This window comes from Phlebotomus papatasi, chromosome 3, assembly GCF_024763615.1.
Source record: "Phlebotomus papatasi isolate M1 chromosome 3, Ppap_2.1, whole genome shotgun sequence".
NCBI lineage: Eukaryota > Metazoa > Arthropoda > Insecta > Diptera > Psychodidae > Phlebotomus > Phlebotomus papatasi.
In genome coordinates this window covers 14436791-14456408 of record NC_077224.1, presented here as the reverse complement: position 1 = coordinate 14456408, position 19618 = coordinate 14436791, and the positions used below count along the sequence as shown (strand labels likewise).

Sequence of the window (19618 nt, the reverse complement as noted above, 5' to 3'; positions counted from 1 at the left end):
GTGTGCGCAGAAGTGGAGTCTCTCTTGCTGATTCTCTCTGCGAAGGCATTTGCTGATGATGATGATGATGCTTGCATGAATGCCACCCCTTCTTTTTGGGCACTCAGCACCAAGAATGAATGGTCTCTCTCTTGGAACTGGTGGAACAAGCAACAGAACTGCCGATGCTGATGACATTGGTCTCTCTGTGCACATTTTGGCGCTCAGGAGGAACAGAGCCCAGGAGGTGGAAGCCAAGGAGGAGAAATATGTGGAACGTTGGCACAATTGAAACTGAACTGGATGCATTTTGGTCTCTCGACATCATCATCAGTTTACGTTGATCCGTAGGAACAAAAGGATGTTCTAGAGACCATCCCTTAGCGTATGATTTTTCTCAATCTTCGAACTTCGGACAATTGTTGTCTGTCCGGATTCCGGAATTATCAGTGAAGAATTGTCTCAAATAACTAGAATATCCCCTGGTGAAGTGTTAAATAATTAAAAAAAAAATTCTATCGATCAAAAGCTAACGTTTCCATCAGACGCGAAGAGTTTAAATCCCTCGAAAGACACCATCCTTCGCGGAAGAAGAACTTGGTAACTGAGTGAGTGAAAGTAAAGGAACTCGGAAAGATAGAAAGAACGAAGAGAAAGTACTATAAGAAAGTGGAGAAAAAAAGCTTAAAATGACTTCAATGCCTTCCAGTGCCACAATTTATTCATTGATGCAGAAGGGAAACGCTTAGAAATTCAACTTTTGTGCTTCAGGATTGTTGTAACTTTCCCAGGGAGAGAAAACATAAGGTTTTTCACCCCATTTTGGAACACAAGAAGCAAACAGCAAATAAACATCATTTAATTAGGAAATAGCATTTCCAAGACTTGGAACGCGACAAAAGAACCAATTTAAGTGGATTTTGCAATGAGAATGTGGTTGTCAATTGTTCTTCTGGTCATTTGTGTTCAAAGTAAGTGAAACAGAGCCTTTCTGGTCCCTTTTTCTTCCCTCAACAGAAGTTTATTTAAGAAATACATCTTGTTCCTCGGAGTGTTTAGTCAGAAATAATAGACTGTGGAAACAATTGTTTGAAGAAGGAAATTGTATTATAGAATAGATTGCTAGTGAATGGATGGAATAGTGATGGGACTAGGATTTAGCCCATGCTGTACTTAAACTGTTTGAAATTCCTTCAGGGAATTCTGTTAAAAAAGGATTGCATTCAAAATGCATAAACTTTGGGAAACACAATTACTATGTAAAGTAAACAGTTGTATGTACCTAGAAGTGATTCATTAAGAACTAAACTGCTTCTTCTATCAAATCTTTCAATCCTTAAAATAATTTATTGATTTTACGATTTTACCAGATTTTTATCGTTTTAACCAGAATAGTCAATTCTTAATTTTGAATTTTGAATAGTCAATTAAAATTTGACAAAAAGAACAAACTAGATAAATTAAACTTCTAAATTTTTGATTATTGACTTTTCTTTTATAAATTAATAAATGAAATGAGAGAAGTATTAAATATTCATCTTTAAAATTTATCCTTTTTAAATTTTGAAGACCACACTATTTATATTTGAAAATTCCAAACGGATATCAAATATTTATGTACGAAAAACATAAATTTGACATTAAGTTCCGGAAACTTGTGGGAAAATTAATTGACATGAAAAGCCACTCAAGAGAAAAAAATATAGAATTAGCATTAGAATCGAGTTTAATCTCCTGAGTATATCATTTTTTTGTGATTAAAATTTCGATTTAGCAATGCCAATAATACCTATGGGATACTAGGGATACTATCTAAATGGGATACTAGCTAATCTTAAATGATTATATATTTTTTTAATTGGTCTGCTAAAGAACCAATTATCCTTTTAATTCTGCAATAGTGAAAACCTTAAGATTCAAGTGAAATATTTAGTGTTAAAATTTTATAATCCCCAACTTTGACTTAAATACGAATAAAAACTTTTACATGGTTTAAGAACTCCTCTTTAAAATTAAAGAAAGTTTTTAAGAAAATTAGATACTTCTATTTCAATTTAGTTAATTGCAAAGTTTATAGTGATTTTACTTAAAGACGTTTCGAAATTGAAAGTGTTTCATTTAGAAAACGATACAGTGTTCGAAGTTGAGGGTCTCTTTAAATATCACCAGAATTTGGGTTCGACGGAATTTAGCAGAAAATAGACGGAAACACTGAATCTGTCTTGATTTTCACAATTTTATTCTCTACGACATTTCGAGGATGGATGTCCTCTTCATCAGGTATTGAATATGGCAGGGAAAATCACGTGCAGATGGGAGTTGTTACACTGCACTTGGACACAGAATGTCAGACACAGATGGCTGACACAGAATTTTGTGTCAGTCGAATGGTGAATATTGCGGATCAAGTTGTGATCGAAGTCCAAGTGCAGTGTAACAACTCTCACCTTTACGTGATTTTCCCTGCCATATTCGATACCTGATGAAGAGGACATCCATCCTCGAAACGTCGTAGAGAATAAAATTGCGAAAATCAAGAAAGGTTCAGTTTTTCTGTATATTTCCTGGTCTCTTTAAGGTTTTGAAAAATTATATCTGTCAGATTTAAATTAACTTTACCAAATAAATTTAATACACAGATCTCTAAAATCCCTCAACTGAATAATAACCAAACTTCTTACATTTAGTACCCAAAGAACAGAATTATCTTACATTATACTAATTTTAGATAGAATTAAAAAAAAATGTACAGTTCAAGTTCGGAAGAACACTCATTTAAAATCCGTTTTTACTCCGTTTTGTATCAGCCTTGTGCTATTAAGCTGTTTTACTCAAAAACTTTGTGTATTTTGGCAAAATTGGAGACTTTGTGTACATCAATAATATCAGAATAGGTTTATTACGCAATTATTTAGGAATAGTATTATTATAGTATTATCATTCCGAATTAGCTTGGGATTCTTCTTAGGAAATATCAGCATTTTCACTATTCTGATTTATAATGATTTTTCCAATCTCTAACGTTTTGCATATTATCTCAATTACTTTTGGAAAAATAAGCAAATAAATCTGAAGTCAAGGACGTGAATAAAACGACTAAAAAATTTCTAAGTTTTTCTTAATCTTTTTTAATTCTTATTCTTATAATTTTAACATATTTTATCATTTTGAAAAAATAATTTAAAATATTTATAAAAACTTTCTGAATATACTGAACTTATAGGGCTTTCGCAGAATCCACTTTGTTAGCGTTTTTCCTTTTTATAAAGAATTTAAGAACATCAAAATTTAAGTCTGCTAAGGAAACAAATTATTCTTTTTTGTGATGTGCAATTGAATATGAAAAAGAAAAATTCTGTAGTATATCTTTTATTTAAATTTTTAAAATTAATCCCGGGATTCTAATCCAAAAACCACACAGTTTCTTGATTCTTTTCGGAAATTATTGTTCAACATTTAATGTAAGTGATGCATTTCGACCATGAAGCTTTATTTAACATTCCAAAATTAGTAGAGAATTAGTCTAAAGCAATGAATAATTTGCAAAGAATTATTTTATTTTGGGTTGATGAACTAACTGCCCAGCCTTCGTAGTCGATATATATTTTACTTACTTTATATTCAGGAACTATTGCGTTTTACAATTTTAGTTGATTTTAAAAAGTAAATTGTGAAAGACAATTTACTGTCAAGATATAGAGATCTTCATCAGGTTGACTGGATGTGTACGTTCTAAACAAGGGACGAAGTCTATAAATCTATAAATGTAGGCAGGATCAGTTAGGGGCTACATGTATAATTTACGTCATACTGGATTTTAAAAATCTAGAGCAAATAAGAGAAAGCTTAACTATCAGTGTATGGATAAATTTAGATCGTCTTGATTTCACTATTTAATTCGTGTACAACGTTTAGAGGATTGCCGTCCTGTACATCAGATGTACAAAGTTGAACAAAACAGTTGATTTTCTGTCCACTGCCAGTTAGGGTAAAGTGATATAATTTGGAATTAGTGTTACAATTTGGACAATTCGCCGGTACAAGACAAAAAGCCCTGTCCAAATTGTACAACTTTACCCTATGTGCATCCGACTAAATTTCTTTCAATAAAGGCTTAACATACAGCCTATCTATTCTTAGATTTATAACAATCCCTAGATTGCAAAATATAAGGTGTGAGAAGAACAATCGACCGTGCAGCTCGGATCGCTCCTCCGCGTCGATTCGGCTTGTTCAATTATGATGCATCTATTCATATTCAATCTACAGAATCAATTTTATCGTCCATTTTTTACAACAATTATAACTAGGATAACTGTATCAAACTTCGGACTGCTTTCAATTTCGGCCACTTCTTTTGTTCCTCAAATTTCCATGAATTTTTAATTTTTGCATATTATAGAGATTATACAATGCAAAAAAAAACAAAAAAACGTATCTTCTACGAACGAGATGATGTGTAAGAATTCCGGAATGGCCGAGGTGCTATGAGAACCAAAGTGGCCGAAATATATATTTATTCGTTTTGAACTACATTAAGAATAATTTTAGAGCAATGAAGACGATAAATTATCTACAAGATTCCAAGATACACTCCTTAAAAAGAAGTAATAAAAAATTCATTTTGAATTAAGAATATAAATTTCAAACTTGAGACTTTGGTGTTCTCCTGCAACTATGCCGAAATTTGGTACAGTTATCCTATTCTCTTTATTTATTAAATCTATTTATCACTTATTCATTCCTATACGATGCGTTCTTCACCTAATAGTATGGGCGTTGTTGTTTTCACAATACATGGTTGCAGTTATACCTAATTTTTACTATTGTCTCTAAATAATAAGAAATAGAAAAATGCCGATATTTGCTAAATGGAATTCTAAAGTTTCAATTTATCATATACAAAAATGCCAAATATTTGCTTAGTATCATGTTTTACAGCATTATTGCTCTTAACTTTATCATCCCCATACTTCCTTTATATTACAACCTAATAAAAGATTTTTTGATCGTCTTATCTTAGAGGTTTGAAGTAACGCTAAGACGGTGATAGTCGTAAGGGAAGAATGGTGCCCAAAATTTATCAATAATTTATTAATTTAATTATGAGACTTATAAAGATAGAATTGATAGAATAAGAATAAGACGTAAAAGAATTAAGGAATACCTACCAATACACATAGAGCACTCAATGGGTCAAATGGTAGAGCACTCACTCTATGATGCAAGTGTCCCGGGTTCGAATCTCCTTTAGGTCACCAGGAATTTTTCTGGCGTTGAAGGTGTTCGAATTGCATCCAGTGAGCTTCACTGCATTTGATCCCAATAATAGATGTCCCGAACTCCCCTTGTGGGAAGGCCTAGTTCCTCTATGGAACGTTGTGCCACAATTATTATTATTATTATTACCAATACATATAGTTCTTGTTTGAGATAAAGGATATTACGGTGTTTCTTTCTTTTATTATTTGTCTGTTACTGACTACAGACCAACAAGTAATAGTTATCGACTTTAGGTCTCAGGTGCCCCTCCATAAGTCTAACATTTTTCAATGTTAAGTTTACGTACCTTTAAAGCGTTTCTTCCTTAATGATTTTGATCTGATTTAAACGTTTCGGCTGGGATTTAAAGTTTAAATCAGTAGTAATTTATTATAGGGAAAGCAAGCCAGCATCTCAACGAGCCTGCATTTGAATACTGCATCTTTTACCTTTCTTATTCGAAGGAAAACTAACCGATCTTAATAGGTTTTTTTTTTATCCCGAAAAATTGTTTTCTGTAAGAAGAACAAAAAGTGTAATATTCGAAGGCTAACGTATTCGGATTCTGGGGTGACATGATAACTCCTTTTCGACAGTATCGACTGTCGATTCTGAAAAATTGAAACTATATCCGTACTTTTTGCAGCTAATATAAGCATTCATCAACAGTTATAATCTTTTAAAAATGTTATATTAAATGGGCTAAAAATGCGTAAAAATTCGTCGAAATGATATATTCTTCACTATAAAAAATAAAATTCAAAACTAAATTGGCAGCGACTGCCACTAGGGTCCTTCCAAGTGTTAACAAACGTTCTTAGCAAATTGTACTGGGACATGAATCCATAAATAAATAAATAACGTTTTCACAGGGTTGTTGGAATTGTTGACGATTGAAGTATCAAGAATATCGAAATTCGAAATGGCAGAATTTATCAGAGCTAAAGCGGCGAGTACGCGAACTTGCACTTTAAGCTTCCATTAGATTTTCGAATAGGTTTGGCTTGGCTTTGGAGTGGCTTTGTCTCTTCGAAAGGTTATTATTGAACGGATCCAATATTAACTATTAAAATATATTGCCGTTGATAGGTCAGATTCTTTAAAGAACTAGGGGAAAATATGAAGTGTTCGAAGCCAGAATATGTGAGAAGCCTGAAAGGCTTCCCTTATAGCTTATGCCCTAGATACGCTTACAACTTAATCCGACAGAAGATTTAGTAATATAGATACTAAGATAAGATAATATAGTAAGATAGATATAATAGATATAGTAATATAATTACGTTAAGCCGTCCCTCGGATAATCCTCAGATCTTTCAAGACCCTTTTAGGTTTAACCTGTTTAACCTGTTAAAAAAATATCAAGGAAAATTTGAAAATTTAGTAGTGTACCACTCCGCTTTCGACTCAGTTGCCCCACATTAAAATATTCCACATTAAAATATTTAGGGCTCATACTTGATAGGTCTTTGACTTGGAAGGCTCACTGTGAGGACACTGCTCTGAAAGCTTTAAAATTCATCAATATCCTTTACCCTTTCATAAATCGAAAATCCAAATTAAACCTTAAGAACAAATTTCTTATTTTTAACTGCATCTTCCGTGGCATTATGTTGTATGCGTGCTCAGTTTGGGGCGATTGTGCAGTTTCTCATACAAATAAACTCCAGGTTGTTGAAAACAAAGTCCTGCGGCTTATTCTAAATTTGCCCTTCAACTATCCTACCCATTGGATGCACTGTCTGGCCAAGCTTTCCCCAATTCGTAAGGAGATTAATAAACGCAAAAGTAAATTCCTCGAGTCTTTGCGGAATAGCTCTAACGTTACCATTAGTGGTTTAGCTCCTGCTCCGGGACAGCCATGTTGAATTTATAACTCATTTTTGTTTCTTTTGTCACTTTTTTTTTTTTTTTTAATCTACTTAATTTCACTTGTGCCTTCAGCTTTTCCGCAACATCTTTCTTTCTTTGGAATTATTGAAGATTTTTTCTATTAGTTTTTACTTCTACCATGTAAATTTTCTTCCAGACAAGGTCATCATATATTTCATATTAATTTTCTTTTGCTTTTCTATTATTGTATCCAAGGATGGGTACTCCGAATTTGACTCAACAGTTGTAAGAATTCATTTTCATCTCTGACTTGTGAAATATCTTTTACTATGTAACTGAGAGATTTGGTCAATAAATATATATATATGACCAGTTGCCCCTTGGACTAAAGTTCACAAAAAAATGATGAATTTCCCACTGCACTAGTGCACAATAAAACGTATTTCTGAGCTTTCTGACAGCCAACACACCTTTCCACTCTCAGCATGGTACTTCCACCGATCACCTCATCCCCCCACAAATAAAAAAATCCTTTCATGAATGCACGAAAAATGCCATAATTGCTGGAGCAGAGGAGGATGAGGAGCTGCAGTTCCCAGAGCATGAGCTTAAAACATCTGGCGATGGTTCTTCATGATGTGAGGAAAAGTTAATTGATTGTTTTATTAGTGTGGTGTTGTAGGGGATGTTTATCCCTCCATATGGAGTAGATGTTGAATGTGGGAGACATCATTTTTCTTTTTTCTTGCCCCATCTTCAGGATCCATGGTGAGAAGGAATCACTGTTGCCCATCATTTATCATACTCTCTGTATCATTACAGAAAGCTTCAGATGCTTCACTGATTAAATAATGAAATGTGTCTTAGTTTTTCACAATAATCCACAGTCCTTAGCCCCCACTCACACCCCAATCCCCCTCCAAAAGATTTCCGGACACTCTCTTCGAGAAGCTGAATTTTCGCCTTTTTTGGCAAACTATTTCGATCAATTTATTCTGCAGAATGGTGTAATGCTGAAGAATTGGGTTATATTGACGTGTAAAAATTACCTATTTATTCTTCAATATTCAAAACATGATAGATTGTGCAGTTGCAGTGCTTCAGAAGGAAACACTCTCAATCACATTCTCCTCATAAATTTAGATTTTGCCTTTTTTTTTATTAATAAAAACTCAACGCCAAAGGACTGAGATGAGAAATAATTTCATTCAATTTCCCCAAGAGTTTGGCTTTTGGTTTGCATAGAAAAGAGATCTCATCTCAGGAGAGCAGCACTTTCTTTAATGCCATCCTCCCAGCATCAGACATACATTTTAAATACTTTTCTCCACATGGCATAGGAAAAACTTTTCAGTGTTTATTAAATTACGCAAAACTTTTGTGAACATTCATTCTGAAAAGCCGTTTTAACTTGCTGAAAAGTCACCCCAAAGGGAGAAGGAATGAATCGAAAAAGATGTTCTAAGGAGGAAGATCTACCTTTGGGTGAATATAGAGGACAAAAAATAAGAATGTAATTTTGGTTTCGAAGAAACGACTTGGAAAAGAGTTTGTTCGAAAGAGTTGAGAAAGGTGCGAGCTTTTGTGTAAATTCATAATTCTTTATGTTGCACTGTTGAACTTTAACATGTGCCAACAAGGCATAATTCCCTGATAATTGAGAGACTTAATTAACCCTCTCAGGACGAATGTGTATATGTATACATATATGATTTATTTTTGACACAAACTGAGCCATTAGTATCAAACAAATCTGTTAACTTAAGATAGGTAATAAAAAGGGTAATTAATAGTGAGAACATCGTGACCTTTACTTTTTTTTTGCAAAATTCTAAAATCACGGAAAATATTTTCTTAGATTCGGGAAATCTACAAAGACTTGATAAAAATTTAATAAAGAACTCAAAGGATTTTGCAAAAACCCGAAAAACTTCAAAATGTTTCGCAATTCCAGAAACTCAAACAAAGTTTCATAAGGTCCAAGGTTTGGCAAAAACTCTACAAACCTTTAAAACAGTTTACAAAATTATAGAAACACGAAAAGTTTTGTAAATTTTTAGAAATTTTCAATTTCACAAAAACTACGAAACTTTCAGTGTGGGCTTCTCAAAATGAAAGATACATAGAGGGCATTTCGTAAAATATAAAAAAAAGGTTTCGCAAAAATTTTAAAAATTTGAGGAGGTTGAAGAAAGTTTCGTAAAAACTCTCAAAAGCTTTATAATGGTTTATTTATTTATTAATAGATTCAAGTCCCAGTACAAATTATAAATACAATTTGGGACTGTATAAACAAATTATTCAAAATTATGTTTACAAAAAATTTATAGAAACGTAAATCCATTTTTTTAAATAAATATTCCAAATATTCCGAAGATTTCATACAAAAATTATAAATTTTTAGAAGAGGTTTCTCAAAATGAAAAGAACTTAAAGAATGTTTCATGCAGTCTAAGAAAGACCTCATAGAAATTCTGAAAATCTCTAAATCGGTTCGAAAAATTATTCAAACATAAGAAGTTTAGAAGAAATTTCGAAGGTTTAGCAAAATTAAGTAACTTTTTTCAAAAAGTTCGCAAACTTTAAAAGCCCTTAAATCGATTCGTAAAATTATACAAAAATTAAAGTTTTTGTAAATTTTTTGAAATTTTTAATAAGATTTCACAAAAAAATCAGAAACTTTCAGAATAAGTTTCTCAAAATGAAGGAAAAACTTAAAGAACGTTTCGAAAAGTCTAAAAGGGTTTTTCAAGAATACTAAAACGTTTGATCCGATTTAATAAATTATAGTAACATGAAAAGTTTTGTTAAATTTTAGATATTTCAAGGGATATTTCAGAAAAACTGAAGGTTCCACAAAAACTCCAGAAAGCTTTAAAATGGGTCACAAAATTATACAAATGTAAACAAAAGTCTAAGTTTCTTAAAGTCTAAGTAAGATATTCAAATACTCCGCAGTTCATAAACCTTGAAAATGTTTCCCAAAATCACTGAAATGTAAAAACAAGGGTTTCGAAAAGTCCTGGAACCTATAGAGGAACTTGCAAAAATCAAGAAACCTCTACAATGTCTGAGAAAATTTCTCAAATATTATACTACTAAAAAGGGGTTTATAAGATCAAAGAAACCAAAATATAGGAATATAGAAAAGTATCTTTATAACCACGAAAACATGATAAAGGATTCATAAAATCCTCTGATACATGGTTATTCGAAATCTGTCAAACCAGGATTGAGAAAGCTAGAAAAAATTGCGGGAAAATTATTTTATTTTCAAAAAGATTTTTTATGAAAAAAATCTTTATTAGTGGTGAATATCGAATACTTTGTAATGAATAAAAAGTGAATTCACTAAAATCTTCAATTCCTCAATTGCTGTGAATTCAATTTCTGTGTAACGTGAAATTCTAAAAAAAAGAAAGCTTATATAGTAAAGAGAGGTAATCCGGATACTTTTCATAGAGTGCGACTTTAATGCTTGTTTTTGGACTGATGAAATATTTTTTTCGCCATTCCAAATCAATAGAATTATTCTTTGTTTAATTTAGAATCATAATAGAAATAGAATTTTAGCAATAATATTGATGAAAATTAATAAAATTACGATAATATTAATATATGCGCAAGAATGTTACTGCGACGCTTTTATGTAACTCCGTTGAATTCGATCAAACTCGGATGTTCATTTTAAGGAAAAGTTTAATGCATAAAAATGAGAAGATATTATTTCAAAAACATTTTTTTAGAGTTTTATTCCATCAATTTATTTCATTAATTTATTATTTAATTATATATATTTTTATTTATTTTAAGATTGCACTCAATTCTTTGATTTTTCCTCGGTTTTCTTGGCTGACTTCCTTCCACGTTTTTTCTTTTCAGCTTCAATTGGCATTTGAGCCTTTTCCTTTACCATGTGTTTCTCTTTTAGTTTTATCTCCTTTTCTTCTGCCCTTATATTTTTGTTCCTCTCTCTGGTCAACTTCCGTTCAGCAATTTCTTTCTTTTTTTGTAAATCCTGCCTCAATTTTTCCTCCTGTTCCGCGATAATTTCCTCGGAAGATACAATATACTGGTGTTTGACATTGCTGGCTTTGACCCTCTTCTTCTGACGACGTTTTGGAATTTCTCCTGGCCAGAAATAGCATTTTTTTAGTGTGTCGAAGATCGGTTGAGTCTCAGAAGTTGCAGAGAGTTGGTTTCCAGGGATGACTGGATCATTTGAAGGATTATTGTCGGTGGCCTGATCGTGCTGGTTATTGATAATGGACTCCTCTGAATGTTGGAAAACAATTTTCGGGAAATAAAGACCAGCATAGAAAAGTGGCCCATCCATCCAGCCACTCTGTGGTGACGTTCCCATTTTTCATCCTTCTGCGTTGTGAATGGCAATTTTTGGAGTAATGTCAGTTTTATGAACAGCCATTGGAGGAGCAAGTTCGCCAGTAGCTGACACCATGAAGAGTACTGTGATACATTGCTTCGGTCCTGAATTTTTAAGAGATGGAACTACACGTGAACCTCTCCTGGACAGGACATTTCCATCTTCCGGTGTCAAAAAGAAAGCACTTTCGTTGCAATTAAAAACACGGTCTGGTGAAATGCTCAGAAGGTTGTGTTCTGTGAAATATCCAAGACAATTCTGAAACCATTCCGTGAGGTCTTCAGCAGTAACAGTAGCTCTTTCCAATGAGAAGGATTTTGGCTTGCGCATGCTGAGCTCTGGATGACGCTTAAGAAAATTCCTGAACAAAACGTCTCCGGGTCTTCCAGCTGTAAAATGGTTTGGAATTTTGTAGACCTCACAGATGAGTTTAACGCTGTCCAGAACTTGTTCCTTCCCGATGGGATGCCAGCCATCCGCACATCCCAGGATCCATTTGACAAGTTCTTTTTCCTGTTCTTTTGAAAGAATTGTTGGCCTGCCATTGGGGCACTCTTCCGGGTATCTGCCAGACAATTTGTTGTGCAGTGTTGTTCTTGGGACATTGAATGTTTTGGATGCATATGCTATGGTAGAACCATCTCGTACACACTGCAAGGCATTCCTAAGACCTTCCTTAGAGTAGGGCTTGTCCTTATGGGTCTTTTCTTTTGTTCCCTTTGGCATCTGAAACAGAAAAAGAGTCCTGAACAATGCAAATTCTGAACCAAAACATTGACTTTCACCGCATCCGACTTGCATCGAAATGTAAACATTCACAAAAATCACTTATTTCTGTATGAATTATTAATATATTATCAATAAACTCTTACTCACCTTGTAGATCAATAACTACACTAACTTTTACTAATAATTTTGATTGCAAATAATGTTTTATTATATAGAAAAAACACTAAACTTTTTCCAGCGACGAGCTGTCAACAGCAAAATTTTCTCAGAAATTAAATTTTTAGTACACAACCCAGCTGACCCGAGCTTAAAAAATATTTCTCTTACCCACTTATTAAACCGATAAAAATATAATTTTTGGTTTTTCTTAAAGTAGAATAGTTATATTATGATACTGCAGTAATTAATTACAGAAATAAAAATATAAATTATATTTTAAGTGGATGTATCCGAGTTAAATCGGTCGCGGCATCCGAGTTTTGCAATCGTCGGAGTTACATGGCCTTACTATAATGGATTATTAAGCTGCTTAGAATTCTTTTACGATTGGAAAATCTTAGTTCAGTAAAAGAGCTTTATTACCTTTTGCATATCCTTTTGCTATAAGAAAAGGAGTGCTGAAAATTCCAAAATTATGTTTTTCTTTTAATAACTTTTTGCATTTTATCCAATTAAAAAAAAAAAAAACAACATATGAAGGGTATTAAATGATTAAGCATGACATTCATTGAAGTTCGCTTTTTAAATTCATTCACTCCTCGTGCAATTGATGCAAAATAAATAATTAAATTAAATCGTACAATTTTATAGCATATTAATGAATATTTTATTTATTTTTTTTAGAATTGTCATCGTTAAGCAATTCATGTTAATTGTATTTGAAATAAACAGCTTCTAAATTAAAATTCAGTACTCGTTTGAATCAGAATATGGTTTCTGCTTTAATTTATCTAATGTGACTTAGAGTTTATGGAATTATTTTCTAAATTATTTTTATAGAAATGGATTTTATAAAGTTTAGGTGTTTCAGGAACATTTGACGTCTTTTCGGCCACGCTCCTTAAGTTTGTTGATATTTTTCAAGTTTAATTATGATTATCAAATGAAGCAAATGTTCAAATTTGCCATGGTTTGTCTTAGTTCTGATGTATTTTTGAATTATTAAGGAGTTTTCATGAAATTTACCAAAAATACGAGTATGTAAACTTAATATGTGTTTGCAGATGAATAAAAAATCGACATTTTGGTCCCAAATGCTCGAATTTGGGAGAGTCTACTGTATTTATATTTGGGAGAGATTATCACTTGTTCCCTGAGACTAAAAAAACCATTGCCCATATTATCCCCGCCCTCCTCTATTTTGATCAAATCCTCTTTCCTTCCCTCATTAAGAGCAATTTCCAGAACATTTTTATGATAATACGGAAGTAATGAGATTAAATAAATTTCGTCACTTCCCCATACTATGAAAATCCTTTCATCCGAATGGGATTACTCCTAGTGAATTCATCATAATTTACTGTCGAAATGAAGATGTGATTGTTTTAATTGAAATGGCAATTTTCCACTGAATCCTCGACGGTATATTCTCATCAGGAGGTTCTTGAGACTGTGAGGAATGGGGCTCTAGATGAGTATGTTCTCGGTGGGAAATCCACACATGTAAGCCAACAAACACATTTATTCTTGCGGGGTAGATTCACTGTTTCATCCCCAATTGCCACATAAGAGTGAGGAAAATCCGCCTCGTCCGTTATAGAAAAGGATTTAACTCAAGTGTATAACATTATGACAGATGACTTAGAGAGTCTGTGGCAGAACTTCTTTCTCCCTGTGTCTCCTTTTGTGTGGATAAATTTTCCTGGTAGCCAGTTTTTTTTTGCTCCCTCAAAAAGGGGATGGGGACAGGGAGCGGGTGGTCGGTGATGAAAGAATGGGACATAAAGGAGACTTTTCCAGGGAGAAGATTCGCTCTTGCTGGAGCTTCCTTGGCATAGAGTTTATGAGGAACGAGACGAATGCACTCAGCGGGTGATTGGACTATAAATGACATCATGAGCACATGACTCCTCATCCTCTACCACCAGACGACACGATATCATCCGGTTGTTCCTCATCCACCCCTTCAAAAACGTGGGAAAAGCCAAAAAAAAAAAGAAAGGAAAGTTTAGTCAGTCGACAAATAAAAATGAAAAAAAGAGAGAAATTGCATTGGGCCAGACTGTATCCTACCCAAAAACTGTGTCTCATCGGGTGGGAATCTCCCTCCTGGGATCCGAGCCAAATCTTGATGGATGTGATGAAAATGGCCCGGGTAAAATGTGTCACAAACATTTTAAAGCCACCACCCGCTGACACTCACATACGGCACTCGATATAGTCTCCTTTACTCCCTGGAAATAGTTCCAACGTACAGAAAGTCAATCAGAAAAATTTGTCTCTCCCAAAACCCCTTTCCCATTCTTACAAAATGATACTGAAAAAATTTGTGATCCTTCGTCACACGGTTGAACTAATAGAATTCACAGATAACGCTATTGGAATGAAGATAACTAACTTGAAACATGGTTGATTTTACATTACATTTACTCACATCCAATTACCTTTAATGAAGATTGATTAGATTAATAAACCGTTTTAATTTCTAAGCTTTTGGGTTTAAAAAGGCTTAAAATCAGCCTGAAAAATAAATAGAAAATATATTTGTTTTTCAATGTTTTTAGGTGTGATTCCTTCTAATCACATCTACTTTTTTAGTTTTGTTGAAGAACTTCAGCAACAGTACCCATGTAACAAAACCAGGTCGATATGTCGTAATGTAGAAGTCAGTATTCCCATAAAAATTACAACTGCTATAATTTGAAATTCACGAGTAAATTCTATAATTAGAATGAGACCGAAAAGAGACTGTTCGTGTGAGGAAGAGGATAGCCTTGAAAAGCCATGAAAAGGCGAATATAGAGCCTTAAATCTTGGGTTTTGCAGAGTGGAAAATTGGTTTCATGTCGTGGGGACTTGGGCAAATATCTGTTTAATTCAGGTCAGATTACCGTAAGCTCGGGTGACTTTGACACCCTCTTGTTCGTAAGCTTTTCTCTACTTCTAGAACTTAAGAATGGTGTTAACCGATCCAATCTACCATGTCTGATCGGTAAGAGCCGGTCTTAAACATTAAAATCATTAAAATTAAAGAAAATCTTAGAAACAGGACCGTGTCAAAGTCACATGAAGTGGAAAAAGTCACCCGTACTTACGGTACCAAAAACGTCCAAGAGCGTTTTTATCTTATAATTACGGAATAATCGGTGAAACTTACGTAAGCTGATGATTGTAATTAAGTTAGCTTAATTACTATAAGATGGAAGTTTGGAGAAGGGTGGATGCATACAGCAGCTTCGTTTAGTGCTAGCCAAAATCCAGAAAGCCAGAATTCCGAACGCCAAAATTCCGAAAGCCAAAATCCCGAAAGCCAGAATCCCGAATGCCAAAATCCCGAAATCCAAAATCCCGAAAGCCAAAATCCCGAATGTTCAAAGTCCTGAAATGGATGAAATTATATGGCGGATAATGTGTAGAATAATTTCCCAAGACACAGAAAATTTCTTTATAATTTGTGGTAGCAAAAAAAACTATAAAGCAAAGCAAAAACGCTCATAAAAAATTCTTGTTTTATTTGTAATTTTAATTATTTTTAATAGTATTTAGGGTAAGTGTGCCAAATTCCGGCCAGCTTGTAATTTCGGCCACATTTTTTGCTCCTCGAATTTCAATGAATGTTTAGTTTTTGCGTACTATAGAAATAATACAATGCAAAAAATAACAAAAAATTTCGATTAGACGAACAAGATGATTTGAAAAAGACATTCGAAGAATTTCGGCAGGGCAAGAAATTATGAAAATGAAAGTGGCCGAAATAGGCCACCAATGTTATGTCAACTTTTTTAATCATTTTATAATGTATTAAGAATGAATTTAGAGAAAATAAAGACGATAGACTGTCTACAAGGTTCCAAGGAACACTCCTTACAAAAAAGTAACAAATAAATTCAATTTGTACTGAAAACATTACATTTCAAACTTGAGACTTTGGCGCTTGCATGCAACTACTATGCCGAAATTTGGCACACTTACCCTAATAGTATTTTAATAGTATTTTTCATAAATTTTCTCAACCTCATGCGAAAATGTACGACATTTTTTGTAAAATATGTAATCAATCACTAACTTTTTCGCAAAGTCATTTACTGATAATCAAATTGCGACTGTGAGGATACTGAATATTTACCTAAAAATGACGTAATTTTGACTTAATTGTTACCAAAACTCAATGTTTTACTTTTCACGTACATTAGGGTCCCGGTCAAAATCCCGAAAGCCAAAATCTCGAACGCCAAAATCCCGAATGGGCCAAAATATCGAAAGCCAAAATACCGAATTCTTAAAAGTGTCATAGCTACTCTCACAATTGCATTTTTTGACATTCGAAACCCTTCAAACGTTGTAGAACGTGCCCCTAGTTAAGTATGTTACCTAGGTTTGTGTTTTGCATTGAGTGTAAATATTTCAATACTACACTACCTAATTATGACGTGATTTTTACTGCGCTTCTTACCATGCTAATAAATCAGGAAAGTTCAAGGAAGTTTGAAAAACTGGCTAATAAATTCGCTTAATTTCTTATAAAGTTCATTGCGCATTTTTCCAATTTTTGTAGAAACACATGCAGTGTTGATAATAGTGAGGTCACTATTACGTCATGATTAAGTAATATTCCTCATCACAAAATGGTGCACGAAACAGTCTCACGTATTATAATGATCCATTTATTCCTATAGGAGATGTATCTCGATACGTTGCCTCGCAATGTGACAAATTTAGACAAATGATCTCATAACCTCTTGTAATAACTACGACATACTACGGTAATTCCACTGACTGCTGACCCTGAGAGATCAAAAAATGAGTGGTAGTGACGGGCTTTTAAGGTTCTTATGTTTCTCAAAAACCGGTATGTAAGGCATTTTGAATTTTATTTAAGAAAGATAGAGAAAAGAATTTGCATTATAGCATAAAAAAATGTAGGAAATAAAAGGTTTTTTAAAATTGTAACGTTACAGAGAATAGAGGCATCTCAAAGAAGTATTCGAAAGGTTTCAATTTCAATTTAAGTTTACTAATAATTTTACACTTGTGTCAGGCCTCAATTTTTTAATTGTTTAATAAGCGTATTTGTAAAGTTTAAGGTTATGTTAAGTGAAACCGGTGAAACTTTATGTTGTAAAACATAGCGTACTTTAAAGTGACAGTCTTAATCTGTCATCTAGAGAAATTTAGTAACATAATTTTGGATAAGAAAAGAAAAACAATTTGGAGAAATGCTCATAAGCATTAATATTGTAAGTTTGAAGTGCAATATTTTTAATACAAATTGAGGTTTTTTGCAACTCTCTTTTCAGAAGGGTTGTTTAGAAATTTGGCAAGCTATTTATCGTTTTTGTTTTTACTGAAATTAGTCTTAATACGTTTAAAAATGTATTACTATGTAGAGATGAGTTTGATTGTAATTCTAGAAACTTTGCTTGTAATTTTGGACACTTTCTTGTAATTTTGGATAGCTAATCCGCCTCAATAGGATGCCCATTGCTCTCCATTTCAAGAACCTATCTTACCAAGTCTTCTTTCTGTTTATGAGAAGGAATCGTAGAATGTCACAAGGAGCCCGGAAACTTTACATATCATTCATTAAAGTGAGCTGACTTGGGTATTCCAAAAACGCGCGGATTCGCGCATTCACTGGCCTTCCTGGGATCCTTTTAAGTCTTTTCTCACTAAATCTCGTTCGTAGATATGATGCTTTATTATATATATAGGCATTTATATGACCTAATCATCATAAACGCTAAGACTTTATAAAATTTTCAGAAAAAAAACTTGTGCAAAGTAACAAGTATCACCTTACTGGCAAATCTCTGACAAAATTGACAATTTTTCACACGAAAACAGTAATTCACAAAGCAAATGTCACTTAAGGTCTAATGAACAAATCTCTAATCTCAAATATTCCAAAAATATGGCCCAAATTTCATTATTTTTTTATTCTACATAATCCTTCCTCGAATCCCTTGAAACTTTGTAAGTTTAAGAAGGTACATGAAGGCTATCTATAATGAAAATTTTAAGCCTCAGTCTCTTTTATTTTAGAAAATAGTGAATATTGAAATTTTCATTTTGACAAATTTTGCCCCAGTCTCCCCTACACAAGCGAGACTCTTCCTTCAAGCGTGGAACTTACTTTAAAACCCTATACAAATGTCTTTTTTTTTTTTTAATATTTTATGCTTCATCAATTTTATTGCTTTAACTTGCTTGAAGGATTTAAAATAGTCTACAACACTAATCAGAATAATAATTCTTTTAAATGAAATCTATTGCAAAAGTATTTTTATATTTATATTCGAATGATTTCTCTGACAGAAACATCTATGAAAATCATGTTAATAATATTTCTTTCATAATGTTTTTATTGAAATAAATAATCTAAAAATAAACGTGCGAAGATATTACTCGAAAAAACTCATAAACATTTCCAATTTTATTACAAACTGAAGAATCATAAATACACCTTCCTTCGTTGTACATCAATTTTTTCCATCACCTTCCAGCATCCCTCCGCACCAATGTTTGCCGTATTAGCGACCTTTTGTCTCTCAACATTTCTACAATTTCACTCTATTCTCTGGATTCACAAATCCTCTTGGAAACAATTTCCACACTCACGAACTGAAAGCTCCAAATGACATTCTCCACCCTCACGTAAGCTTTATGCTCGAAAAACTAAATCCAACCCCCCTAAAATTCTGCAAAATTCCTACACACAAAATACGCGAACATCAGCCAGTTTGTCAACAAAAAAAGTACCAAGAGTGTCCAAGAGACAGAATAGACTAGAAAAGTCCATCAATACTCATTCAATGAATGTGGCAGTTTTTGAATATTCTCGTGGGCAATCATTGGAAATTTTAGCGAGTCAGAAAAAAATAGAGAATTCTGCCTGGGAGATTTCTATTTGATAAACTTGAGAGGGACACCAATTTGATTGTTCTCAATGGTAAAATTTCAATTCACAACCCCATTTTTCGACAACATTTGCACACAAAGTGAGAGATAAACTGGACCGGAAGTTGGACCGAATGGACAGGCAGATGGAAATTGAAGGGAATTGCGTAAAATTCACTCAGAAAATATCCCCTGGAGACGTATAATGACCATGTCGAAAATAAAGAAAACGGATTTAACCGTTGGTTGGGGGAAAACAATTTGAGAAGAAAGGGTTTAATAAGAAAGGTATCAAAACACTTTAAGAACTAAAAAGACTCAGAAAAAATGTGCTATTGACATAGGGGAGACCAAGGTAGAATTAGTCAATAAATG

The 19618-nt window shown here is 33.3% G+C and overlaps 1 protein-coding gene across 1 annotated transcript in view; it reads left to right on the top strand.

Annotated features, from left to right (window-relative positions):
- Positions 1-311: 311 nt before the first annotated feature.
- LOC129807810 (lachesin) overlaps positions 312-19618 on the top strand; it is a 107954-nt gene continuing 88647 nt past the window's right edge. Inside the window, exon 1 of the mRNA XM_055857309.1 lies at positions 312-950. Coding sequence (XP_055713284.1) covers positions 905-950 — 46 coding nt within the window. The 5' untranslated portion in view covers positions 312-904. The remainder of the gene's footprint in view (positions 951-19618) is intronic.